The 24,375-nt window shown below is 38.5% G+C and overlaps 1 protein-coding gene across 1 annotated transcript in view; it reads right to left on the bottom strand.

Annotated features, from left to right (window-relative positions):
* Positions 1-1,505: 1,505 nt before the first annotated feature.
* Positions 1,506-24,375, bottom strand: part of NNT (nicotinamide nucleotide transhydrogenase) — a 73,003-nt gene continuing 50,133 nt past the window's right edge. The window contains exons 18-22 of the mRNA XM_081320814.1: positions 21,620-21,779; positions 18,317-18,398; positions 7,383-7,501; positions 6,271-6,386; positions 1,506-3,532 (exon numbers count right to left, since the gene is read on the bottom strand). Of these exons, the coding sequence (XP_081176940.1) occupies positions 3,383-3,532; positions 6,271-6,386; positions 7,383-7,501; positions 18,317-18,398; positions 21,620-21,779 (627 nt within the window). The 3' untranslated portion in view covers positions 1,506-3,382. The remainder of the gene's footprint in view (positions 3,533-6,270; positions 6,387-7,382; positions 7,502-18,316; positions 18,399-21,619; positions 21,780-24,375) is intronic.

The raw sequence follows: 24,375 nt of genomic DNA, 5'->3' as shown, positions 1-24,375 counted from the left end.
AGAGCAGCTTATTGCTTAAATTGCTAAACATATAAATACATTTTAGGAATGTAGCACTCTAATTTTAGGAAACTATCAAAAAAACAAGAAAGTGAGAAGTTTGGAAATTGCTGATGCATGCTGAATTAACAATTTACACTGTTAAGGAAAATCCAACTGGGACTTGCTTCAAATGCTCAAGGATGTAAACAAGGTACTATATAAACCATTATCTTCACGTTGAGGCTGGGCAGAATTTTCTATTCTCTTGTGCAGTAAATAAAGTTTAACTTATCATTATGAGTGTGGTTCTCCACTCACTAAAGGGTTTGAGGAATTTTCCCCAACAGTGGAAAGGTCAATCTACATTTATCTTCTATTACTGTCAAGGACTTGGGCCAAGATGTTTTGAAGCCTGAAATAAAGGAAATGCAATTTTTTTTGCTTCTGATGCTTAAAAGCCAACTGAGTTTTCAATCTTGAAAAATTTTACTTTTCAGTTTAGTAAAGGAGTGATGCAGTATGTGAGAGAAACAATTTAGTAAAGGAGTGATACAGTATGTGAGGGAAACAATATACATGAGAAAATGGCACATGCAGTACTCAAATGCAAGTGGTAATTATTTCCCTAGTAAAGACATTAGTTTTGGTATACAATACTGATCTTTTGGTGGATGCAGAATGTTCAAATAGCTCTTAGTTTTGAATCAGTAAACTCAGTCTACTACCCAGTTTAAGAGAACTAGTTTGGTCTAGTGTTTAGGAGACTTGAATTCCACCTTAGGCATAAAAGCTAGCTGGGTGACTTTGGCTCATTCACTATTTATTTATTTATTTATTTGATATTATATACCGCCCTATTCCCAAAGGACTCAGGGCGGTTTACAGGGCGAGTTAAAACAATACAAATAAGTACACTATCAATTCATATCAGGCTTGGGTGACAAGCCACAAGGTCAATTCCTGTCACAACCTCTTTATAAAACTGCTTAACTACTTTCACATCGATTCCCAATGAATTCCTGAACACCCACACATAGAAAGACATACAGATGATCCTACACAAAAGGTGCCAGGCTCTGAACAACCTCACTAGCAATGGACAATCATGAATAGGATTTGCACCCCAAATGATGTCTGCCAGAATTCACTGTATAAATGTATACCATAAATGTACACTGTATAAATGGAGTATAGCATCCTCCCCACAGTGTGACTACAGGGTTCCACCTCAAATCACATCATGACTGGCTATAAGCTGAGGTCGTATACAGATCCAATTTCTGATTTCTTTCAAATAAATGATGTGCTTCAATTATTAGAAGGCTAGACGTTGTTATATAAATATAGATCTTTTTTAACATTAATATTTTACTGTTTTTCTGATCTAAGTGGAATGTTAATATACATTGTAAGTTCATGTATGTTATGTCATATGATAAATACATAAACATGTAAAAAATTAACACTAGATGCCCACTAAAATCTACACCTTTATTTGAAAAAATAATCAGGCAGGCAGAAAATTTTGCAGAATAGATATTTTGTTCACTTTTTTATTTAAATAATTCTCTCCTGTTACATAATATAAACCCAATTCTAACATTGGCAATTGTAATTTGCATTTTCTTAGAAATGGTTTGCGTATCTTCAAATTAAAACAATATATTAAAACAAGACAAAGGCTACAGCTTTAAGGCAGCATTAAATAATCCAAGGTTAACTTCACTGATGCTCTTCTTCTAGGTCACATTCGCGTGCAGGCTGTACATAGAAATGTATAGCACCAACGCAATGAAAGTAAGGTCCCCAAACAAATCTTGCTAAAACAGAGCTGCCCTGTTGTGGCTCAAGTTTCCTTATACAGCAGAATAATCTACTGATGTTTCACTATTAGTTTTTTCTATGCAGCTAAAAAAGGACAGAATTAAAAAAGAGAAACACTGAACATCATCTAGCTGAGTGCTTTTTCTGAAAAGTTCTATTAAAACAAATGGAATTTCATTAAAAACATTTATTTTCTCTTGATTCTGTGGATCTGGAAGCTCAAACTGGATTTAGTTCACTGTTATAAGTTGATATTCCACATAGAGGAAGCTCAACATATGAAGACAGGAGGTAGCTAAATGGGTATAATTTTCATTTGCTATTAAATTAAGAGGTCATAAGCCCAATGATAAAATCAGGATTTATAAACAGTCAAGTTGGGCTAAGTTTAACTCACTTCATAGTAGGCTGTTTTGCCCAGATGTTAAGGCTTTCTAACACAGTTACAGCTATTTATTTTGCCTCTGTCAGTACAGATGCTTGCTACATCATTATGCAAACATAACAAATTCATTTCATTTACATCTGAGTTTCACTCAAGTGCACTAAACATATTCAAGACTGCGCTGGAAGCCACTAAAAAAATCTATTTATCACTATACTGCAGCTTCCAACAGTTGTATTATTTAAAGTAAAAAGACCAGTCATCTGAATTTTGTGTTTGAGATTGTGTACGTGTGTGTTTCTCAAAGCTGACTGCCTTAGCACATTTGTTCAAATAAATTATGAACTTAAAAGGTATTTCCAAGAGTCTGAAATTTCATTTTATACCAAACATATGTTTAACACCTTCTGTAAATGCATTAAATGTACTATAAATGTATCAAAATGGATTTCAAAAGTGGCCATCATCATCATTACCAACTTTATCATCATTTTTTTGTTTAGAATCATGTAAGTAGATGCTCATAAAATACTGTAGAGAATAAGGAAGATGGCTTTGACTGAGCTATGCAAAAGCCATTACTTAAGCAAAAGGGATTGAAGCATTTTTTTTTAAAGTCCACAAGAAGATAACATTCAAAAGTGGCTCAGGCAGATGCCTCCCTAATTCACTGAAGTGTAAGAAGGAAGAGGAGATGCAGCACAATCAGATACACAAGATTCTGTTATTACAGCCAAACTCAAAGTAGTCTTCCTGCAGAGCTAATTTCCAGGTCTGGTCTACGTAGTGGGGCTGATCAATATCCTGTTCAGGATCTGAAATCTTGATTAGCAAATTGTTTCCCTTATATCTTATGTCACATAAAATAGATTCTCCAAATTCCTGAGTCTCATTGTGTTAAATTGTGGTTGCCAAAGGAAAATTCCTCTAAAATAGACTGCATTCAGCTGTATGTATTCCAGGTTCTGATCTGCTCAAGAATGTTCACGTCAATGTTTCAATGTTTTGCTTTTTGTTTTTCCTGCTCTTTTGTAAAAAACAAAAATTCTCTGCATTTCTGGACCTTAATGTTCCTTTTTTTTTAGATCTTCATTTCAAGAACACTTGCTAACCTTTACCTTTTAACATGGATACATAACACTTTTTAGATATATTTTTTGTTCATACTGGCCAAAGAGTATATTTTAATATTTAATTCTGGTATAACTCCCTCATTTTGGCCTGCAGACCATCACAAGTCTTCTTAGCATCCCCTAGAAGCATAGCAGTGTTGGGCTTGTAAAAGATGGGGTTGTCAACGGCTGCATATCCAACACCTAGAGATCTCTTCATAACAATCACCTGAAACAAAGACTTTTGCGTTATATATACAGCATCTTTACAGACATTCATAAAATCAACATTAAGAAAAAGATGAACTAATATGTTAGGTTGTAGAAATCTGTTATTTGTTTATTAAATTTATATGCCATCCATCTCACTATCTAAACTGATTCTGGGTGGCTTACAATGCTATAAAAACATAAAAATAAAAACCTTAACATCAACAATAATTGAACAAAGGCTAAAAACCAAGAGGACAAAATGGTGCTGGGTTGGACTTTTATCCTTCTATCACTCGACCAATCATCTTCAGCCTAGTATGCCGCCATCTGAGCCCCAGGCCAACTGGCAGAGCCATGCTTTAAGGCCTTCCAAAAGGCCAGAAGAGTGGAGACAAATCTCACTTCCAGTGGCAAAGTGTTTCAGAGATGGAGGCCAAGACACAGACCATCCTAGCTCCATGGACCCTCAGGGTTTAGACAAAGTCTGTGTGTCCCCCCCCCCTGCCCCTCCAGGTACTGCAAAATGGCAGCACAACAAAATTTGGGTTGCCCAGGATGGAAATGTAAAAGCTAAATACCTCATTCTGTGGTATTGGATAATCTCAGCCAGCATTTTCATGTAGATGTTAAAAAGGAGCAGAGAGCGCACCATACTAATGGTACACCACAAAGGAGTGGCCATGTGCTGGAACTTTCATCTTCAGACTTATACAGTGCTATTTTAATACTGCCTTTGATTGATTTATAGGCATCTTATATACTGTTTTTTCTGATTGTTGTTAGCCACCCAGGGTTCATATGTAAGATGAGGCAGCAATATGTATTTTCTTAAATAAACAAATGTAGCCAGCTAATTAACTCTTTATCAAATGTAACTCAGAGATGATATGTATAGGGTAGATTTAATTATATCACACAATCACAGATACTATAAGTGGGATAGATTTAATTCCTTTACAAAACTAAGGATAGGACAGGCAATCTATAGGCTTTATAGAAACCTATTCCAATCTCAAAGATTGAGGGCAATAGAAGAAGGGGACGACAGAGAATGAGGTGGCTGGATGGAGTCACTGAAGCAGTAGGCGTGAGCTTAAATGGACTCCAGAAGATGGTAGAGGACAGGAAGGCCTGGAGGAACGTTGTCCATGGGGTCGCGATGGGTCGGACACGACTTCGCAACTAACAACAACAACAACAATTCCAATCTCTTGCTGAATTTAGAATCCACTAAATCTACAATAGGAGACATCCAGTATTTTTTTAAAACCCAGCAAGAGAGAACCCATCACTGTTCTAGAAAGACCATTTCACTGTTTTAATAGTTCTTGCCATCAAGAAACTCCTCATAATAATCATCATGTATTTTCCTTTCTTTTAATTTCAACCCATGGTACCCTAATCCTGTTCTTAGCTTTTAAGATATCTGTAGATGACTACCAGATGTGCATTCAGTCTTTTGTTTTACAAGCTAGTCCCTGGCTTCTTTAAAATTTCCTCTAGGTGGTTGGTTTTCAAACTCTTTATTATTCTGATAATTTCCTCTGAATCTACTCCAGCTTTAACTCCCAGAACTAGATAAATATTCCAAGTGTGATATAACCAGGACAAAGCACCATAGAGCCATTATCTGTCATAATCTGGGCACCATCCTTTCCTTAATACAGCCCAAGATGCCCTTGATCTTTTTAACTGCTGCATCACAGCAATGTTTTCACCACATGGGGTTCCCTGAAATTTTATGCTTCTGATTTTTATCTCTCCCTCTCATTACAATGAGTCTTAGGCTGTTATATTTTTCCAAAACATTCCAAAACGTATTATTTCTTCAAAACACCATAGAAAGGATTCTATTTGTTATGTAACATAATTTCTAAGGATTATCTATGGATTGTGGTGATAGAGGATATACAGAGCTCTGGCTGATAATTACTGGCCCTCATTTTTTAAAAAGCAAATATAAGGAAGAAACCTTTCGTCAATTACAACTAAGGAAAGCTAAAAGAGCCTTGGTGGAGCAGGGGGCTAATGCCTCCTTAAGTAACACCAGCTGCCAGCAATTAGTGCAGGTTCGAGCCCCACCAGGCTCAAGGTTGACTCAGCCTTCCATCCTTCCGAGGTAGGTAAAATGAGGACCCAGATTGTTGGGGGCAATTAAGCTGACTTTGTAATAATGCCGCTTGGGGGTGTGTGTGAAAGCCCTAATAAGCAGGCATATACATAGAATGAAGGCTACTGCTAAGCTTGTAAGCCGCCCTGAGTCTTCGGAGAAGGGCGGGATATAAATGGAATTAAAATAAAAAATAAAAAAATAAAATAAAAGGTCTTTTAAAAATAATTTTGATGGTATCCACTTTTTCCACCTATCAGTTCTTCAAAGTTTGAATGATCTCAAGACGATATGGGGTTCTTGACCAATGGATCAAAGAATGCAGCTGACAACACAATTGCTTTTCCCCATAAAAATCATGGTTTTAACTCTGTACTTTTAGTATACCCATCAGTCCACTAAAAATAGTGGGGTGAGGGGAAAAAGGGTGCTAATAGCACGGCCTCCAGTGGACAGTTTTCAAATAATTGTATTCTTTTCTTTTAACATCTTACGTACTCCTCTACACTTATTAGCATTTTGACTTAAGCTGTTCACAGCAAAAAAAGAAGAGCTGCGGGATATCAGCAGATCTCTGAATAAGTAAATGACTTTAAAGAATTCAATAAAGTGTGGAATTTCTACTATGATGTTTTGTCACTCACCTGCTTTGCCTTCCAAACTTCAAGAACAGGCATTCCAGCAATGATAGAATTTGGATCTTCTTGGGCAGCTGAATTAACCGTGTCATTAGCTCCAATGACAAGGACCAAATCCGTTTCTGCAATAAAAATAGAAGGGAAAAAACACATATTAATGAATAGAACTCCAATTATTATAAGTAACATCTTAAATTCTGGATTAGACATCTCGCCTTCGCCCAGGTTCGCCTGGTGCGCCAGTTGCGGCCCTATTTAGACCGGGATGCCTAACGTACGGTCACTCATGCGCTCGTGACCCCTCGTTTGGACTACTGCAATGCTCTCTACATGGGGCTGCCCTTGAAGACCACTCGGGGGCTCCAACTGGTACAGAATGCAGCCACGAGAGTTGTGCTGGGAGTTTCCCGATACTCCCATGTTACACCTCTGCTCCGCGAGCTGCATTGGCTTCCAGTTGTCTTCCGGGTGAGATTCAAGGTGCTGGTATTGACCTACAAAGCCCTACATGGCATGGGTCCGGAATACCTTGGGGAGCACCTGCGGCCGGCATCAACTTCCCTCCGCCCAGTACGCTCCCACAGAGAGGGCCTCCTCAGGGTGCCACCAGTCAAAGAATGCCGGCTAGTGGCCCCCAGGGGGAGGGCGTTCTCTGTGGGCGCGCCAGATTTATGGAACCGTCTTCCGGTTGAGCTCCGGATGGCGCCCGACCTGCGCTCCTTCCGGCGCGATCTAAAGACTTATCTCTTCGAACAAGCTGGCCTGGCCTGATGGGATGGGGTCGGGTTTTATTATTTTTAATGTGTTTTAACTTATTGTAAGAGCTGTGGGCATTTTGTTTAATCTCTTTTAATTTTTGTATTTTGTCTTTTAATATGTACTGCCCTGTTCACCACCCTGAGTTCTTCGGGAGAAGGGTGGTATACAAATAAAATTATTATTAATAATAATAATAATAATAATAATAATAATAATAATAATAATAATAATAATAATCCGAAGTCCCTCATCCCACTAAGAACTATGCATGGGCAAGAATGATACTCCCTAAAACTAGATCTTGGAACAAACAACACATTTGTTTTACAAAAATGCAACTGTTATCATCTTTCACTCACCTGGAAAATCTTCATTAATTTCATCCATTTCTAGAACAATGTCATATGGTACACCGGCTTCTGCAAGCAATACGTTCAGTTGACCAGGCATACGACCTGCCACAGGATGAATACCAAACCTAAGATGATGAAAGAATTGGTGGGCTCATTTACTGAATGTTCAAAAAACATCATAAGTGTGTTAGCCACTTTGTTATTCACTATCACAGCAAATTTTAATGGTATAAATCCACAGTTGAGAGACAGGAGCCTAAGCTTAAGAAAATAATTTATTCAATGTTACATCCAAGTAGAGTTCAATAGTTCAATATAGTTACCAAAGATCTAATTGATCATACTATCCAATACCCTCTCTTTCTGTCCCTCTCTTTCTGTCCAACCTACCTCCCTAGATATCCTGGGTTCATCTGGCCTTTGAATGGCATACAGAAGGGCATATTCCAAAAACTGTGCAAGATTACAGGAAATATTAAATCTGATGAAGTTTAAATTGTATTAATATAACAAGTAATATGATTGTTCCTAAAGAAATCAATATAGTTTGTCCTGTTGTATAAAGAATTATATTTTAATGACAGCTTTTGAAAGAGTAGCCTTTGGCTTATAGGTTATATATCTTTTGGTTAGCAGAATATAATATACTAGAATATTGGAACAGAGAATGAGTTATTCCGAAAAAGGAAATTTTCTTTTTATAACAAGTATGAAGCTTCTGTGTTATTTCAAATATAACAGTTCTTGACTTACAACCGTTCAGCAACTGAAATTATAATGAGGCTGAACAAAGGGACTTATGAGCTGTACCTGAAGTCATGGAATCTAGTCACATTTACAAAATTTTAGCATTTGGCAATCAGCCTGTCCTTAAAACTGACCACAAGAATGCTGCAGCCAGCTTCTCCCGCTTATCTTCTCAAACATCCCACCCCTTTAGGTACCTTGGGCCAACCCTCTCACCCAGCTGACTCTCTGCAGGTCTTGGCCCTGCTTCTCATAATGCAGGCTGGCCATTATGGTCGTAAATTGTGGTCATTAAGTGAGGCATCCATATGATCAACTTGCTTAATGATCATACCTCCTCCATGCCACCCCCCATCACATCTCGCTTTATTTGGGAAGGAGAAGATACCAATCTGCCAAGCAGCCTTCCTATACAGAGGCTGCATGCCACTGTCCCGGAAGCGGGTGCCACTTTGAAAAGTAGCCTTGATTTTCACAATCTGAGAATTGTGGCTGCTCCCAAAAATGATGCCCGCTTCCAGGATGGCACCACATGGCCTCTGTACAGGAAGACTGCATGATGACTTGGTAAGTGGATCAAAGGAGGAGGGTTGGGAAGCACACCTAAGGTCTGCAGGAACCCAGCCATGTGGGAGATAGTCCTAAGAGTGTGGGGCTCAGCGGAACAGGAAATGGAGCACAGGGTGCTTCACGGGGTGGGGGAGGCCCAGGTCTGGCCCACCTATGAGCTGGGGGAGCTGCTGCAGTGCTGCAGATATGCTCCCAGGGTGTATCCCATCTTCTGAGCCCCTCCCCCTGTTTAACAACCACAAGGAGGAAAGCAGAGATTATGATCATTAAGCAAGTTGATCATATGGATGCCTCACATAATGACCACAATTTACGACCATAATGGCCAGCCTGCATTATAGTCACAGGCTATGCCCTACCTCTACGAGTATTTTCTGTTTTCTGATTGTTCATGACCTTGTTAAGTGAATGGCTTATTTACTATGTTACATTTCCAACTGAGATTCCTTTTCAATTGCTTTTTGCCTTATAGATTAAAATGTACAGATGCTGCAACTATCTTCATAAGCACTTACACTGCGAATGGAGTAAAACAGCCATAAGGATGATGAGCATTTTGCTTACAAAAAACATTAGAAAACTGCACAGAGCCATGAGACAGAGAAAGGGCAAGGTGGGGGGAGAGGAAATATCTGCTATCATTCTACCGAAGACCAGATGTAGAATCAGATATACAACAGCGGACCAAATAGGGCAAAATATTAGGGAGCTTAAAGTTTCAGCCAGCCACTAAGTAACTCAAGCCATGTGAAACAATCCTGATTCTTTCCAGAAAATGTGAAGTGCAAGAGTTTTCAGAATTTCTGCACTGAAGTATATTAGAATTCAGGCAACTAATAACATTATATTTAAACAGTTTTTAATTATGGTGCATATTTGGATTTTATACACTATTAGCAATTCTGAAAGCAACATATCCTTTCTTGAAATCATGCCAAGTATTTTGAAAGAATATACACATCTGCAAATTGAGATCTATCAAGCCTTCAAAAGTAACTGCATTTTTTTTCAAGGCACAGGAGTTTTTGTTTACTTGAACTGTTGAAGTTCAGCCAAGAGAAACCCAGTGAGTCCAATAAAGATGTTCCTTAACAATAGGTCACTGGCAAGCTTCTAATTCAGGCTTCCACACTAGTCTGAGATACAAGGAGACTGTCAGTATCATCATAATAGATTATATTTCATTCAGATTTGCCTCTGTTATCAAGGACCGGATCAAGCCCTTAAAAATGCTCATCATCCTTATTTGGTTTTTAATTTTGCCATCAAGATACATCAAGATGGTGTCAACTCTTAGTAGCCACAAACACAGGTCTCCAAATTGATCTGTCCCCAATCTCACTCTTCAGGTCTTTCAACCGTGCACCAATTACCACTGTAATCAAGTCTATTCACCTTGCTGCTATCATTCTCTTATCTTTCTTATCATAGATGATTTCTCAAGACAGCTAGACTTTTCAACTCTTTGCATAATGTGTCCAAAGTAGGATTATTTGACTTATTTGTGCCTCAAGTGTTAGGTCTGAATTTATTTGTTCAATGATCCATTTGTTTCTTTTCCTAGCTGCTGATGGTATTATTATTATTATTGTTCTCAGGAGTCTTCCTAACATCAAAAAGGGTCGATATTGCTTCTTTAAAGTCCCACTTTCATTTTCAAAGAATGTCACAAGCGAAACTACTGCCTTCACAATTTTGTTCTCTGTACTGTACATCACAAATACCTCAACTCTTTTTATTTCCCTTTAAAGCAAGGGTGGAAAAACTGGAAGTCATATCATCACATGTGGCTCCTGACTGAGCCTTCCCCCCCCCCAGGTCCCTTCTAACCACTTATGCCAAAATTTGGCAGCAATATTTCCCATCAAATTGACGCTAGAAACACACAAAGCCTGAAACAGGTGTTACGTCATTTGGTCAATCATTTCCAACAAAAGCCCAAATAATAAAAAGCCTAAATTAAAAATAATCTAAAAAAAAAGTATCACAGCACTGTAATGAGGTCTTCAATTCTTGCTCCACAAGATTGCCCATCCATTCTTCACAATGCCTTGACTTCAAAGTCATGTGTTCCAGATAAGCCTTGCATGGTTAGTATGTTCTTAGGGTTTTTTTTAATCCATATTGTATTCCTGAAGCATAAAAAGTGTGTTTCCAAGAAAACTGGCAGCAGAGTTCAAACACAGAATGGAAAGAGAAAGGAGTGTGGCAGTATATGATGCAACAAACTTATAAAACTCTTCATAAAGATGAAAAATGTTATGAAAAAACAACTAGACATCAAGCAGATGTAGCTTACTAGCATCACTTGTGTCTCCAGAAATTTGGCAAAAGCTACAACAGTTATTTGCACATGGATTATTAATGAAATTATAGCAAACAAGTTCTGGGATAAGTTAGACATATGAGCTTGCATTGTGCCAATAATCACTGCGTATATTTTCCAGCTTTATGTAATAATGAATCTGGCTGCCTGCCAGCAGAACAATCTTGTGCACACAAACTGGACTGTCCTTCTATTCAGTATAGAAGACCCAATGTCCACTATGCCAGCTATATCTGTTATCAACAACAATAGCCATTTCCAGTGAATAAGGAAGGCACAGCAAAACTCATTCTGATCAGCAATATGGTCAGGTTTCAGGAAAAAAATGGCTGTAACTAAACAGTCACGAGGAGTCAAGTATAAACATCAAGTAAGCTTACTTGAAGTAAGTATTTCCCAACCTTTCCCAAGCATGGCTGGCTGACGAATTCTGGGAGTTGAAGTCCACACATTTTCAAGTGGCCAAATTTGTTCAACTCTAGTTTAAATTAACGTCCAAAGCAGAAGTTCTGCTTATTTTAAACTATGGTCTAGAGCAGGAGTAGGCAACCTTGGCTCTTTTATGACTCGTGGACTTCAACTCTTAGAATTCCTGAGCTGGAAGTCCACGAGTCATAAAAGAGCCAAGGTTGCCTACCCCTGCTCTAGAGAAACCAGCAAAGATTAATCACAGTTAAGATATTAAAACTGCTGTTATTTTAAGTAAGTGAAGGCTCTGAATTTTACAGTAATGCTAAGGCTGGAAAAGGCGATAGATCCCCAGGCTCAAAGTCTTATTTCCTTAATGCTAAACTATGGTTTATCTGAAAGGGACGCGGTGGCTCAGTGGGTTAGGACGCTGAGCTTGTCGATCGGAAGGTCGGCAGTTTGGCGGGTCGAATCCCGAGTGCCGCGTAGCAGAGTGAGCGCCTGTTACTCGTCCCAGCTTCTGCCAACCTAGCAGTTCAAAAGCACGTAAAAATGCAAGTAGAAAAATAGGGACCACTACGGTGGGAAGGTAACAGCGTTCCGTGCGCCTTTGGCGTCTAGTCATGCCGGCCACATGACCACGGAGATGTCCTCGGACAAGCGCTGGCTCTTCAGCTTTGAAACGGAGATGAGCACCGGCCCCTAGAGTCGGAAACGACTAGCACGCATGTGCGGGGGAAACTTTACCTTTACCTTACTATGGTTTATCATTACATCCAAAGCAGGCCAGTGTTATTTCTCCAATTTCATGGAATTGGGAAACACAGGTTAGACTATTATTATTATTCTAAGCAACGATAAGTTAGCCACACATAATTTTTTTTAGATCCATGGAAAACTGCAGAAAAAGCACTGTCAGTGTAAGAGCATTGAAGCTTGTCAGTAGTTTTGTGCTGACACAACGTTTGTATTGCACACACTGATCTCCTAATATACTGATACTGAAAAAATACTGAGCAGGCAGTATGAATAAAAAAAGGCTTGCGGGTCATATACAATGTCACATTGTATTGAATCTGAAAGAAATAATGAAAGAAGAAGCAAAGAACATAATTACATGATCGGCATTTTAAAATAATTCCAAATTGCTATTGTAAGAGTGCAGCTCTGCACATTTTTTCTATTTTCAAATTAAAATATATAGATCATTACTATTATCTTTATGTTATTTTGGAAACAAGATTTTAGAACATCTCAATACAAATTTAAATAGGGGTCAGGACACAGAATAAGGAAATTATGCAGCAATGTATTGAAATTTAGCAAATTTGAGTATATCTTATGCTCAAGGGAGATTACAATATAATTCTGAAAAACACAAGCATACAATTCTGGTCACAGCCTCCAAGTCACTCTTGGCTTATAAAGAAGAGAGGAGGGACAGAACATCACTCAATAAATTAAGTTTTACAAGTCCTTGAATGAGCATATAGAAATAGAAATTTACAGCGCCATGCAGATGTTTGTGATACCACTGAAAAGTAAGTCCAATGAATTATAAAATACAAAAGCATATCTAAGGATGCAAAAATCCTTTCTCAACCATAAGAAAGACAGAAATAGTGTTACTTTAGGCTCTCAGACTATAGCACAATAAACACTTTATTAACAGTTTGCTGTGTTTATATTTTATTAAGTGGGGATATATTTATACTTAACTCAGGGGGAAAATTCATTTTCTGCATTACTGGTTTATGTATGCTCCAACTGTTACATGAATTCTAAATTTTAAGATTGTGTTTAATACAATATATTACTGAAATAGCTCAGAATAACATTTTATGAAGAACATTCTATTGTTTTTAACAAATCAAAAGAGCATTCGGAGATCCAGAGTCTTAGTGCAGTTGAACTACTATAACATCACTGCTGGGAAATCTGATTTCATGACCAAATTCTATATACCCTTATTAGGGTGGTAGGGAGGAAGAAGCAAAAAGGAAACAACAAAAAAACATCTTTGCCAGGAATCAACACCTAGATAATCAGAGATTAACACTAAGATTAACACCAAGAAAAGATAATCAAAAAACAGATCTGCGAACAACTAGAAGCAAACAAAGTCATAACCAGGAGCCAGCACGGGTTTGTTAAAAACAGATCATGCCAAACCAATCTTATTTCATTCTTTGATAAAGTGACTAAACTAGTAGACCAGCGAAATGCTGTGGACTTAGTATACTTAGATTTCAGTAGGGCATTTGATAAAGTAGACCACAACCTATTCCTTGGTAATCTAGAAAAAGATGGAATAGACAACATCACCACCAGATGGATCTGTAGCTGGCTGACAACCCATACTCAACGACTAGTCCTCAATGGCACTACATCCAAATGGAGAGAAGTAAGCAGTGGGATACCACAAGGTTCCGTCTTAGCCCAGTACTCTTCAATATCTTCATAAATGACTTAGATGAAGGAATTTAAGAGGAACTCATCAAATTTGCAGATGATACCAAACTGACAGGAGTAGCCAACACCCCTGAAGACAAATTCATGATCCAAAAAGATCTAGAACAATGGACCCAATCCAACAAAATGAGTTTCAATGTGGAGAAAAGCAGTTTTACATTTAGGCAGGAAAAATCAAAGGTACAAGTACAGATTGGGTGAGACCTGGCTTAAAAACAGTAACTGTGAGAGGGACCTTGGAGTCCTAATGGACGGTCACTTGACTATGAGCCAGCAGTGTGCAGCAGCAACTGAAAAAGCTAATACTATCCTGGGTTGTATAAACAGAGGCATAGAATCAAGATTGCATGAACTATTAGTACCGCTTTATAAAAACCCTAGTAAGACCATACCTGGAATACTGCACCAATTTTGGTCACCATATCACAAAAAAGATGTTGAGAGTTTGGAAAAAATTCAGAGAAGAGCAACTAAGATGATCAAAGGCTTGGAGACTAAAACATAGGAAAAACGGCTGCAGGACTTGGGTTTGGCTAGTCTAAAGAAAAAAAGAAATAGGGGAGACACGATAGCAGTATTCCAGTATCTGAGGGGCTGCCTCAAGGAAGAAGGGGTCACTTTGTTCGCCAGAGCACCAGAGGGAAGGACAAGAAACAATGGTTGGAAACTGATCAAAGAGAGAAGCAACCTGGTATTAAGGAGAAACTTCCTGACAGTGAGGACAATAAACCAGTGGAACAGCTTGCCTCCAGAAATCGTGGGCACTCCATCACTGGATATTTTTAAGAAGAGACTAGACATTCACCTGTCTGAGATGGTATAGGTTCTCCTGCTTGATCAGCGGGCTGGACTAGAAGACCTCCAAGGTCCCTTCCTGCTCTATTCTATTCTATTAATGCTAGATAAACAATCAAGTAGTAAACCATATCTCAGTCAAGGAAGTATTAACTCAGACAAACAACCTAACAGTGAACAGCCTAATCAAGAAACCACCAAGAACATTCCCATGACACTGACAAGGCAAGCCACCACAGTAGTCCTCGATTTATAACCACAATGGAACCCAAAATTTCTGTTGCTAAGTGAGATAGTTGCTAAGTGATTTTTGCCCCATATTAGAACCTTTCTTGCCAGTTGTTAAGTGATTCACTGCAGTTGTTAGATTAGTAACACAGTTGTAAAGTGAATCTGGCTTTCCCATAGACTTTGCTTGTCAGAAGGTTACATGACTCCGGTTGCCAGATATCCTAATTTTAATCACGTGTCCATGGGAATGCTGCAATAGTCATAACTGTGAAAAATGGTCATAAATCATTTTTTCAGTGTTTTTGTAACTTCAAATGGTCACTAAACAAATGGATGTAAATCAAAGACTGCCCGTAGTATATAAACAGGGAGCAAACACTCTTCTCTTCTAGCACTGGTGTTACCTACTTGGGTAATGAAACATCTTCAAGAAAACAACCAAATTCAGAGGACCCCACTATCCACCCAAGTTTATGCTCCACTTATGGTTTCCTTGACTTGGAAACTCAAACTGAGGGGCTTCATCCGGAAGGTTATTAGCTTTTGGAGTTTATAAGCAATCAACCATTTGAGGTCCACTCAGTAAGCACAGAAGATGCAGGAGGGAGCAGATATTTCCAAGACAGCACCCAGCCCTACGACATACTGAGACCAAAGACATGAACACGTCACTAAACCATGTCTGCATCTAGTCCTATGTCCTTGCTTCTTGTTCTGTCTTTTGTTTCTTCAACTCAAATTGGCTGGCTAACATATTTGGATTTTGACTCCTGGACCATTGTGGATTAACCCTCTTAAATTTGACTTTGGACTGAGTCCAGCAAGACTTCTGCACAGCTGGCCTTTATGTCTGACTGCTTGCTACTTGCCAGTAAGCCAGTTCAAATCAAGTTGGCATACATATGCTCAGTCTGGAACAGTACATCATTGTTGTATGCTAAGATTTAATCTTGGTTATTTGTTATTTTTCAATTAAAACACCAACTGATGAAAATAAATATTGGTGAGAATATACAGTATACTATACAGAGTTTTCCCATACTCTCTGTCAGCTTTCAAGTATGGTTGTTCCTACATTCACCTGAAAGTTACTCAGCCAAGACTTCAAGGAAAAATAACATTTTTTAGAAGAACATACTGCATCCATTTACAAGGCGCCTATTATATGAAGTAAGATAGTAGGAATTGAGAAGAAGGGAGAGAAGTAGAAAAAAAGTATACACACACACACATAATTTTTGACTGAATTTATTAATACATCAAAGATGGAATTTGCTATGGAGAACTTTATGATAAATGGTGAGGTTAGGAAATATTTTAATAAATTCAGGCAGGCTTTACCTCTACCCTGGCATCTTTCTGAATCAGAAAATTTGGCACAAGTACTAATAAACCACAACTGTATTCCATTCAGAACATGCTATAGCTGTGGAGAAGTTTTGCCAAAAAAGCAGTGCCTTGCCATCAGGCAACCTGTCAGGCAGTGTGACAGACACTGTCTTCCTTACCAGCACACAGATATTATGCACTGATGACAACTGTGTGTCCATGCTGGCATTTTATCTGTCACAGATATGTAAATATGTCATTACATCTGGATGCAAAGTGGGCAGAGACCTAAGGCTCCATGGGCCTACGGGAAGGAGAGGGTGAACAGCTGCACTCAATAAACACCATGATGAAAGACCCAACTTACCACAAACAGAAAATACAGATTTCTTTCATTAAAGCCCTCTAGGTAATGGTTGTGGCAAACGCTTGCCAAAACGGGCTTTAAGAACTAATGCAGTTACATCAAAAAGTTCCAGTCTCTCCAGCACAAAGCTCTGATATACAAAAGCTGAGGCTTTTATGCTTTCTGTCACAGAGTAAAAATAAAATCAAAGTGAAAAACTAGCCCACACAGGAGCCAAAAAGAAAAAAAAAGATTAAGGGAGGGACAAGGAAAAGGGCAGTCAAATTCTGTTTGGCTGGTGGGTTAATTCCTGCTATAAGAAGCAAAGTGATGGTTTCTTAGATCCAACCACAAGTATGTTCACACTAGAATTTAACTGCTAGAATTATCCTTGAGTAACTCACACAATAGCAGCATTCATATTTTCAGTAGTAGAAAACTCAATTCGAGTGTTGAAAGACCTAAGACCAGTTCAAAGATTCAGAGTGTTAAATAGGAAATATGAACAGATCTGGCATTTTAAGTCAGTACTCCTGTTCACATGAAAAGGAGAAACATGTCCTTAGTTGCCTCCATTCTAATGGGGTACATAACAAACTTTCCCCAACCTGGTGTTCTCCAGATGTGCTGAGTGGGAGGTAGGAAACATCAAGTTGGAGAAAAATAGTTCAAAAGACCCAATCTTGGCTTTAAAGTGGGTAAAGGAAAGGTGAAGTATAAGAGGCAAAGAAGCTCTATTCTGAATGAAGCATGAAACTGATCACAACGCAAATGTTCACAGTTAGAGCCTGTTCACAGTTAGAGCCTATTGCAAGACAGGCAAGGTATGGCAGCAAGACAAGCAAGGTATGGCAGCAGAACATACTGAACAAGACTCACAGCAGATATTTTCATACCTCAGTTGTGTGTATTACCTTATTAATTTACCAAGCATCAATGTGCATTATAAAAAAATCTGCTTCCTGATATGCTTTTAATTTAGTTTTGTAATCTTAGGACAGAGTATGGGGGACTCTAAAGGTAGTCTTCAACTTACAATCATTTGTTTAATGACTGTTCAAAGTTACAATGGCACTGAAAAAAGTGAATTATGACTGTTTTTTACATTTACGATCCCCATGGTCATGTGATCAACGTTCAAATAGTCGGCAATTGGTTCATATTTGATGATGATTGCAATGTCCCAGGGTCATGTGATCATTTTTTGTGATCTTCTGACAAGTCAATGGGGAAGCCAGATTCACTTAACAATCGTGTTACTAATTTAACAGCTTTGGAGATTCACTTAACAACTATGACAAGAAAGATTGTAAAACGGTGCAAAACTCACTTAACAACTGTGTTGCTTAGCAACAGAACTTTTGGGCTCAATTGTGATCATAAATCGAGGACTATCTGTATTTGAATTTTTGGTCACATTGGTTACCTTACATATTTTATGGTTAAAAAATGAGGTTAAAAAACATAAATTAAAGGAAATGGCTTTTTACCAACTTTTGAGAATACTTGCCTTACTTTTTACTGTAAGTAAGCAAGCCACCTTGAGAGATATCAGCATTTAAAAGATGACACCATTAGAAAAGCTCTCAAATAGATTATATAAATTTTGTATTTATCAGAAATCAAAAATAAGAAAAAGAGAAATTCTGCCAAAATAGTGAGCCCTTAAAACAGACAAGGGCATTATAAAAACCACCATCCTTGTTATCCACTGACCTGACTTTCTTGCCTCCTTCCCTCAGCATTTTCACTAAATCAGCAATTGGATACTGAGCCTTTGCTGCACATAGGCCATAACCTGCAGAAATGAGGAAAAGATCCGATAAATGATGTCTTTGAATAAAGCTCTAATTCTCCCAAAATTTAAACCCACAACTTTCATGTTCTGACTATAAAGATACAATTTGCAATAAATGATTGGTGCATATTCTTAGTTAAGCACCTCTTGGTGAGTACGCTAACACATTGGTCCCAAACCTTTCCAGCTCCATGTACCAGCAGCGATGGTGGCCAGGGGAAGGGGATGGTTATGTACGTGCGCCCATCGCTTGGAACTTCACATCTTGTCTGCCGCTTATGCGGCCCGGTTCACAATGGGCCACAGCCCCGTACTAGGCCAAGAACTGGGGGTTGGGGATCCCTCTTCTATTGTCTTTTTGTTTTCTCTTGCAGTACAGCATGGTCCAGATCCCATTAACTCAATAGTATTGTCTTGTGAAACCCAGGAAATATGTTTGCTCTGTTGCAGCATGTGCCTGCTGAAATGTTATTCCCCCACCCCAAAGAACCCAGATAATTCCCATCCTGGTGGCTTGCAGGAATCTATTAAAATCCTGATTATTCTCCCATGTTTGGGAGCAAAGTGAAGGTTGAACGCTACTTGATTTTTTTTTTAATTACGTATCGGTTTAGCGGATTTCATAATCCCCTTTCATCAGTTTGTATTTCTAATTGTAAGCCACTCAGAGTCAGTGGAAGTCAAGTGGCCCCAAACCTTTGTAAATAAAATAAATCTCATGGCCAATTTTCCCATGGTGTACTGGTTTAAGTCTGCCTTCACCCATGGAAGCTCAGTGGATTATTTTGGGGCCACAATCCATCAATCAATTAATCACCTTACCCCATGAAGTTATTTTGGGAAAATAACTTTTTACTTTTATTTTAGAATAGAATAGAGCTGGAAGGGACCTTCGAGGTCTTCTAGTCCAGCCCCCTGCTCAAGTAGGAGAACCTATACCATCTCAGACAAGTGACTGTCTAGTCTCTTCTTAAAACTATCCAGTGATGGAGCGCCCACGATTTCTGAATTGGTTGGTTGTCCTCACTGTCAGGAACTTTCTCCTTAATTCCAGGTTGCTTCTCTCTTTGATCAGTTTCCAACCATTGTTTCTTGTTCTGCCCTCTGTGCTTTGGTGAACAACCTGGCTCCCTCTGCCTTGTGGCAGCCCCTCAGATACTGGAATACTACTAAATTTTGTTTACTCTCCAGCAATAACTTGGCTATAACTTGAAATATCATATAATGTTTGCACAGATTCAGTCAACCTACCACACAGTACTTTTTTAGGAAACAGTTCTATGAGCATACAATTGTTGCTACATAGAATGCAATTATCAGAAGCAATGTCAAAAGTAAGATGGGAGAAAGTCAAGATAAGGACTTTGGGTTACAACAGAGGTCCCCAACCCCCAGTCCATGGACCAGCACTGGTCCACAGCATGCTGTGTAAACAAGCAAAGCCCACAGCATGCTGTGTAAACAAGCAAAGCCCCATCTGCGGGATGCAGGCAGCACACAAAAACATGGCCCCTTCTGGTCTGCAGGAAAACCTCTTTCTACAGAACCATTCCATTGCCCAAAAGGTTGGGGGCGGCTGGGTTATAGGACTCCAAACATAATTTATACTGCAGACTAGGAGTCAGGCAGCATACAGGTTTACGTTATTACTGTAGTTTCTTACACAGTCAGCTAGATGTTTGAACAGTATTTGGCATTTTTACCAACCCAATGAGCCTTTCCCAAGAACCTGGGACAGGCTGTTGTTCTTTGATTATCATAAAGGTATCATTGTAGCATAAGCTGTTCCCAGTAAAGCTGCCCTCTATATTGTTGACAAATGCAAACAAATGGGTTTTCCTTCTCATTTCCCCTATGTTAAGTTGGCATGGATCTCAATTTGTCCCTTTGGAATCAGGCAGCAAAACTGGGCATTTATTTCATTTATAATCTGGGCTACATCATCAAACAAAGTCATGCAAAGATGTGGCTGGATAGGTGCACCATTCCCCTTTTCAACCCTTAAGCTAACTCATTTAAACTTTGCTGTGATATGATTCTCTAATATTGCATTTTATTTATTAGATTAGCATCTTATAGAAATTTCAGATGGTATATACACCACTCTATCATCCAAATTTTCATCACAATAGCACCAGAGGTAAGTTTGGGTTAAAGACAATGAATGGTGAACTTCCACTGCTGACTGCAAACTTGAACCTGAGTCTACAGCACACCAGAGGAGCAGGTATAATTCAATAGTGTTCCTCAACATACAAGCGGAGGAGAGGCCATAATGAATAATTCAGTCCTCAAACACTACACGCTGACGTAGTTGTTCTGCCGGCAGCAAGAGCTGACTGCTGGCACACCAATGGATTCTTTTGCAAATCGGGTCTGTTTACAAAGGAGGCAGAGGAGGAGAGGTACCAGGGCTTTTGAAGCGAAGGAACTGGAGGAGGCTGTCGGCAGGCCCAGAGGAAGGGAGAGGGGCGTTTGGAGGAGTTGGAGGCAGCGGCAGCATGCTCCAGGAGCGGAAAAAGGAGTAAGGTCCCTTTAAGGAAAAGGTGGAGGAGACAGGATCAGAAAAAGGAGAGGAGGCAAGGTTGTCATGCAGGAATACAAGCTGATTTGAGGGCTAATCCACACGGAGCTCAATTTCCATCTGTCCTTTTTGCCACTGTTCACTCCCTAGAGACTAAAATGGACGATCTGAAACTTGAGCTGGCCAAGAACAAGGAGTGTATATCAGAGGTGGTGGCCCTTTGAGAGCTGTATGCAACAAATTTTCATTTTGATGTGTGCTGATTGATGTACATTTAAAGTGACAATAAAGTTTATTTTTATTATTGTTTTGTTGTTGTTATTAGTTCTCCTTTTGAGTTCTGTATGTTCTACATTAAAATCCGAAGGAAGAAGTCTTTTGACATACCCTTGTATACTCTTTAACAAGAAGCCCAAGAGTATAAGGGATTTTTTTTTCTATCTGTTAGACTAATTGCCTCTTGATGTAATCCCTACAATCTTACTTTTACGTGCTCTGTTATGAGATGTATGCTACTGAGAATTCAGAGGAGAAAGGAGCTTAAAACTCACACGAATGTAGCTATTTTTAACAAACTGCGGGCATAAAGTTAGTTTAATGACAGCCTCTTGCTGGCCTCTAGGCTCCAACAATTTGTACACTTGGAAATGCTCAGTTTACATTCAACAGTTACAAAATATGGGCAGCCCAATTTCACCTGGAGTGATTATGATGTTATTGGCTTCCTTTATCATATCAACTGCACTGTCCATATTCACTTCTGTATGAGTGCCAGTAATTTCCATTGGCTTCCCACCAGCAGTTGAAGTAGTACCATATCCTCCAAGAATCACATTAGCAAGAGAGCGATTCATAGCCTAAGGGAGCAAAAATAAAGCATAACTGGGTGTTTTGAATAAGTTGACATTTAAAACTAAGCACAATGGACACAATTCCACAAAACAATTATTTCAGCAAAGTGTGTTTTTTGGTAATGTCCACCCTTCATCCCACTCCAAGTTTTGATTTCCCATAATATTCCAACCTCAAGATGATGCAATTATGCAAATACCAAACATGATTCTACCTAAAGGCACTGGAAGATATCAAAGGTCTTTCTTTGGAGAAATATGAAAAAAGAAAAGAAGGCAGAACAGACTCGAATAGATAAAAAAAATTAAGAGGATTACTGAAAAAAGCATTAAGGTCAATGCATTTACTGTTTTCATGATATAAAAATAATAAAATATTATTTTAAAAAAATATTTATTTAAAAAGGAGGGGAAGAGAAAGCAGTACCATCATCACGTAGAGATTATTTTACTAGGCATTTTGTTTCTAGGAACTCATTTATGTAGATTTATCGACATCTAGTGGCCGTCAGTTGAAAGAAAACTGTAAGTTAAAAGGTGAAACTTTTTAGCAACTTGTCTACAAGAAACAGCCTGTGTTTATGTGTAATTCACAGATATCATGTTTCCAACATTGTTTTAACCTATATGTGTGTCTTGTTATCAAATGTGTAATCAGAAAATGTAAGCAGGAACACAGAAAATTCACACTTTAGATACTGACATGAATACATCCAGTATTAGACAGTTTAGGGGGGAAAAGTACAGCAGCTGAGGAATAACAATGTTATACTAACAATTCCCCAAATTTCTAATATTATAGTATTTAATCAAACTGCTGCCCAGTTTATTTTTATGCTCAGGAAACAGAATTGACTCAGATGTTATTAGATAGTGACGTGAACATACAGTATGTGCTATCTAATAACATTTCAATCAGCTGTTTCCTAAGAAAATATAGAAATACTAGAGTGTTATGGTATTGCTTGAACCCATGTGAACTGATTCACTGAACAAATCGTTTAGATGAGGTAAAATCAAACTAGTCAAGGGCTACCATCTGCCAAACAACCCAATAGTGGAGTAGTTTTTCTGCCATCAGGAAGAAGACCTAATACAGCTTCTTTCCGATTGCTACTTCTGCTTTAGCACCCATTCATATTCACTCCCAATCTTGCACCACCATCACTTAAGCTCCTACTCTTGTGCTTTATCACTTGCAATCATTTCTTAAACTACAATGTGTTTTTGGGGTCAATATGAGGCAGGGGAAGCTTCTATCTCAAGTACCTATGAGACTTCAGACCTAGAAGACTTCAGTATTCCATATATTTAGTTTGGATGCCCCATTCCTCTGCTGGAATGGCCTTAAATATCTTCCTTCTCATTTGCAGAAACCTGGCCCAAACAGAGAAAGCGAAACACATGCAAACGCTGCCATATAAAAATTGAAAAGCAGCAAAATAACAAGAAACAAGATAACCTAAATCTCACAATACTAAAAACACACTCCTATTAAACCATTTTTTTTAACTTACCTTAACTTACCAGGCAACTGCATAAAATGTCTGGCTGGCCTCTTGTCCCAGCCCTCTTTATCCATCCTACCATTCCTACCACCTATGCCAGGCTTTTACCCAGTGACTGCACCAGCATCCTCACTACCACTCAAAGCCTAGCAAAAGAGAGAAGCCTTTCGCTTCTCAAAGGAGCAAACCAGAAAGGCAAAGTTATTTGGTGCCCTTCCTTGAAGATCAACACACTGTGGAATTGGCCTGGAACCTGCTTTTGGTTTGGACTAAATTTCCACCCAATCTTTCAAAGGCCTGAGCAAGGGCTTTTATTTATCAGGTCTCTGATGAAAATGATTTAATGACTTGTTTGTTTACGACAATACAATTTTTCAACTAACAGATAGAATTTTGTGATGATGATGACAACAATATTGGTGATAAGAAAGAAACTGTGTAGACTTTCTGTGAATATATTACAATAACAGATTGTTAATAAGAGTCCTTTGAAATTTAATTGTTTAACCTGTTAAATATTTTTTTATTTTATTTTCATATATGTAAGGTATGGCAGGTCAATTGGGTTGCAAATAGATGTACAAGCTCGTAAATGTTGGACCTACTTTGCAAAGGGGGAAGCTATTGTTACTGCAATAGATTTGTCAGTGACCAATTAAGGGGGGATAATATGTGTTTTTGCCTGTTGTTTTTTTAAATTCCCTTTTTTAATGTTTTTGTCTAGCTTTGTTTTGTCCCTATTTTTTATTTTGGATTGTATATTTTAATGTTTTGAATAAAATAAAATTGCAAGGAATTTTGTGAAGATAGATGGTTGCCAAAGGTCAACATCTCCATCCTTCCTGATAATCCACCTACTAGAAACCAATGCATTTTCCAGCTTGCGTATACTTAGTAGCTTATTTCCACAAGCATTGATGTGAGGTTTCTGTCTTCTGTATGGATTTTCCCCTATGTGGAAAACACAAATACTAACACTATACCAACAAATTAATACTTTCCTGCATAACATCACAAGCTCTTTCAAGAGGCTGCTTAATATTATCTTCTAAAAGAGGCTTCCAAGGGAGCTAAATAGATTTCAATGATAAAGT

The sequence above is a fragment of the Vipera berus genome (assembly GCF_964194415.1).
Source record: "Vipera berus genome assembly, chromosome: 2".
NCBI lineage: Eukaryota > Metazoa > Chordata > Lepidosauria > Squamata > Viperidae > Vipera > Vipera berus.
Note: the sequence above shows the minus strand (reverse complement) of the source record. Positions and strands in the feature narration are given on the sequence as shown.